This window comes from Pundamilia nyererei, unplaced genomic scaffold, assembly GCF_000239375.1.
Source record: "Pundamilia nyererei isolate P.nyererei 1_Seehausen unplaced genomic scaffold, PunNye1.0 scaffold00238, whole genome shotgun sequence".
Taxonomy (NCBI): Eukaryota; Metazoa; Chordata; class Actinopteri; order Cichliformes; family Cichlidae; genus Pundamilia; species Pundamilia nyererei.
In genome coordinates, this window is record NW_005187639.1 from 492,754 (window position 1) to 494,503 (window position 1,750).

At 44.7% G+C, this 1,750-nt stretch overlaps 1 protein-coding gene across 2 annotated transcripts in view; it reads right to left on the minus strand.

Moving 5' to 3' along the window:
* The window catches only part of grin1b (glutamate receptor, ionotropic, N-methyl D-aspartate 1b), a 68,727-nt gene that overhangs the window by 53,325 nt on the left and 13,652 nt on the right, over positions 1–1,750 (minus strand). For both annotated transcript variants that reach the window (XM_005749168.2, XM_005749169.2), the window contains exon 4: positions 1,089–1,265. In XM_005749168.2, the coding sequence (XP_005749225.1) occupies positions 1,089–1,265 (177 nt within the window). The remainder of the gene's footprint in view (positions 1–1,088; positions 1,266–1,750) is intronic.

Genomic DNA, 1,750 nt, shown 5'->3' on the forward strand with positions numbered 1-1,750 from the left:
ACGCAATGTTAAGCAGGAGTCCTTAGGGTTCAGCCCAGCTACACTTGTGTTTGGCCGCGAGGTGCGAGGCCCGCTAAAGATGTTGAAAGAGAGGTTCCTTAGTGGGGGTGTTCCAAAAACTAACGTGGCAGATTTTGTGAAGACATGTAAGGATTGTTGGCAACGTGCTACCTCATTAGCGAAAGAGGCCCTGTGTACTGCTCAGGCATGCATGAAGAAAGGCTGTGAAAAGGCATTTTCAGGCTGGGGACAAGGTTTTAGTGTTGTGTATATCTTGTTCATAGCCTGTACATAGCTTGTACTCACTACAGCCTGTACATACTTATAGTTATAGAATATTCACAACATACTTCATACCGTGTACCTTATAACATACCATAATAGACCCATTTCTGTAATATACTCACATATCTATATTATTGCTATTATTGCTATTATTGCAGTCCAGTCCAGCACAGTCCAGTCCAGCAAAGTCCAGTCCAGCACAGTCCAGTCTAGTCAGTAAAACCTCCTGGATCTGCATTTCACACATGGAGGTCATGTTTGATCATGTTTGTGATTCTTATCCTGGTTTGGATCATGTGTGGCATCAGGTGTTTATTGAGAACATAAAAACCCGGGGGCAGTGAGCAGCTTCAGCTACGCACAGGTCAGCTACTGAAAATAAAAGCAGAGATCGATCATTCTGCCTCATCTGGTTCTTTATGATCCATGTAAACAGAAAACCTGTAAAACCTCTTGGTGGAGATAAGAAAAGAAAAAGAACACAATAGAAAATAAAGAAAAAGGATGAAAGAGAAGCTGCTGTGAAGCATCTGGCAGAAAGAATATTAAAGCTAATGAAGGACAATGAAGGACAGATGAAGGAAGGATGAGGGAGCGATGAAGTAGCAATCCTGGAGAAATTACAGAGCGATGATGGAGGTATGAAGGCCTCTCACACAGCAGCTCATTATTTATCATGCAGCTAAACTACACAAACCTGCATCTGAATAACGTGCGCCCACACACACACACACGTGATGTGCAGCACATTGAGACTGCATGTCCGTGTCTATGAGCTCATATGTGGGCGTGTCCTTGCTGACCTTGGTCTCACGCTCCTCCAGCAGGGTCTCCAGTCTCTTCTGGGCGGCTCGGCCCTCGTGGTCGTCGCTCACGATCAGGATGATGTGATTCCACCTGAACTCCCTCATCAGGTCGAACCACACCTGTGCCTGGTGGGAGTATGGAGGCACCGTCCTCAGGAACGACAGGTGGATGCTCTGCACGAGAGGAGGTGGAGGAGGTTAACCCAACAGGTTCTTACTCTACTTTGATTTTATCCAGAAACATCCATCCTTCACATGTATGATGAGTTGACATCATAACGAACCAGAGATCAGGAAGAAGCTCTACAGAACCAAAAGCCAGAAAAGCGATAATATGATCGTCTGCAGAAACATAACAGCTGCTATAAAAAGATTAGCCAATACTTCCTTAACACGTTTATCAAACACTGTACTGCTGAGTGAAAGCACACAAAGAACAAAACAGATGTAGTCTGGCTTACTGCAGCTGCCTCCACCTGAAAAATGTGTGAATATTTCATGTGTATAAAACCTGGTGAGGAACCAGAGCGCTGTTCACTGGGAGCACTGGGATATCCTATGGTAGGAAGTCCTGCCATTAATTAATGCTTCGATCTTAAATATGATCAACCTATCTCTAATGATCGGCTATGTACCACAGGCCTTCAAGCTGGCTGTAG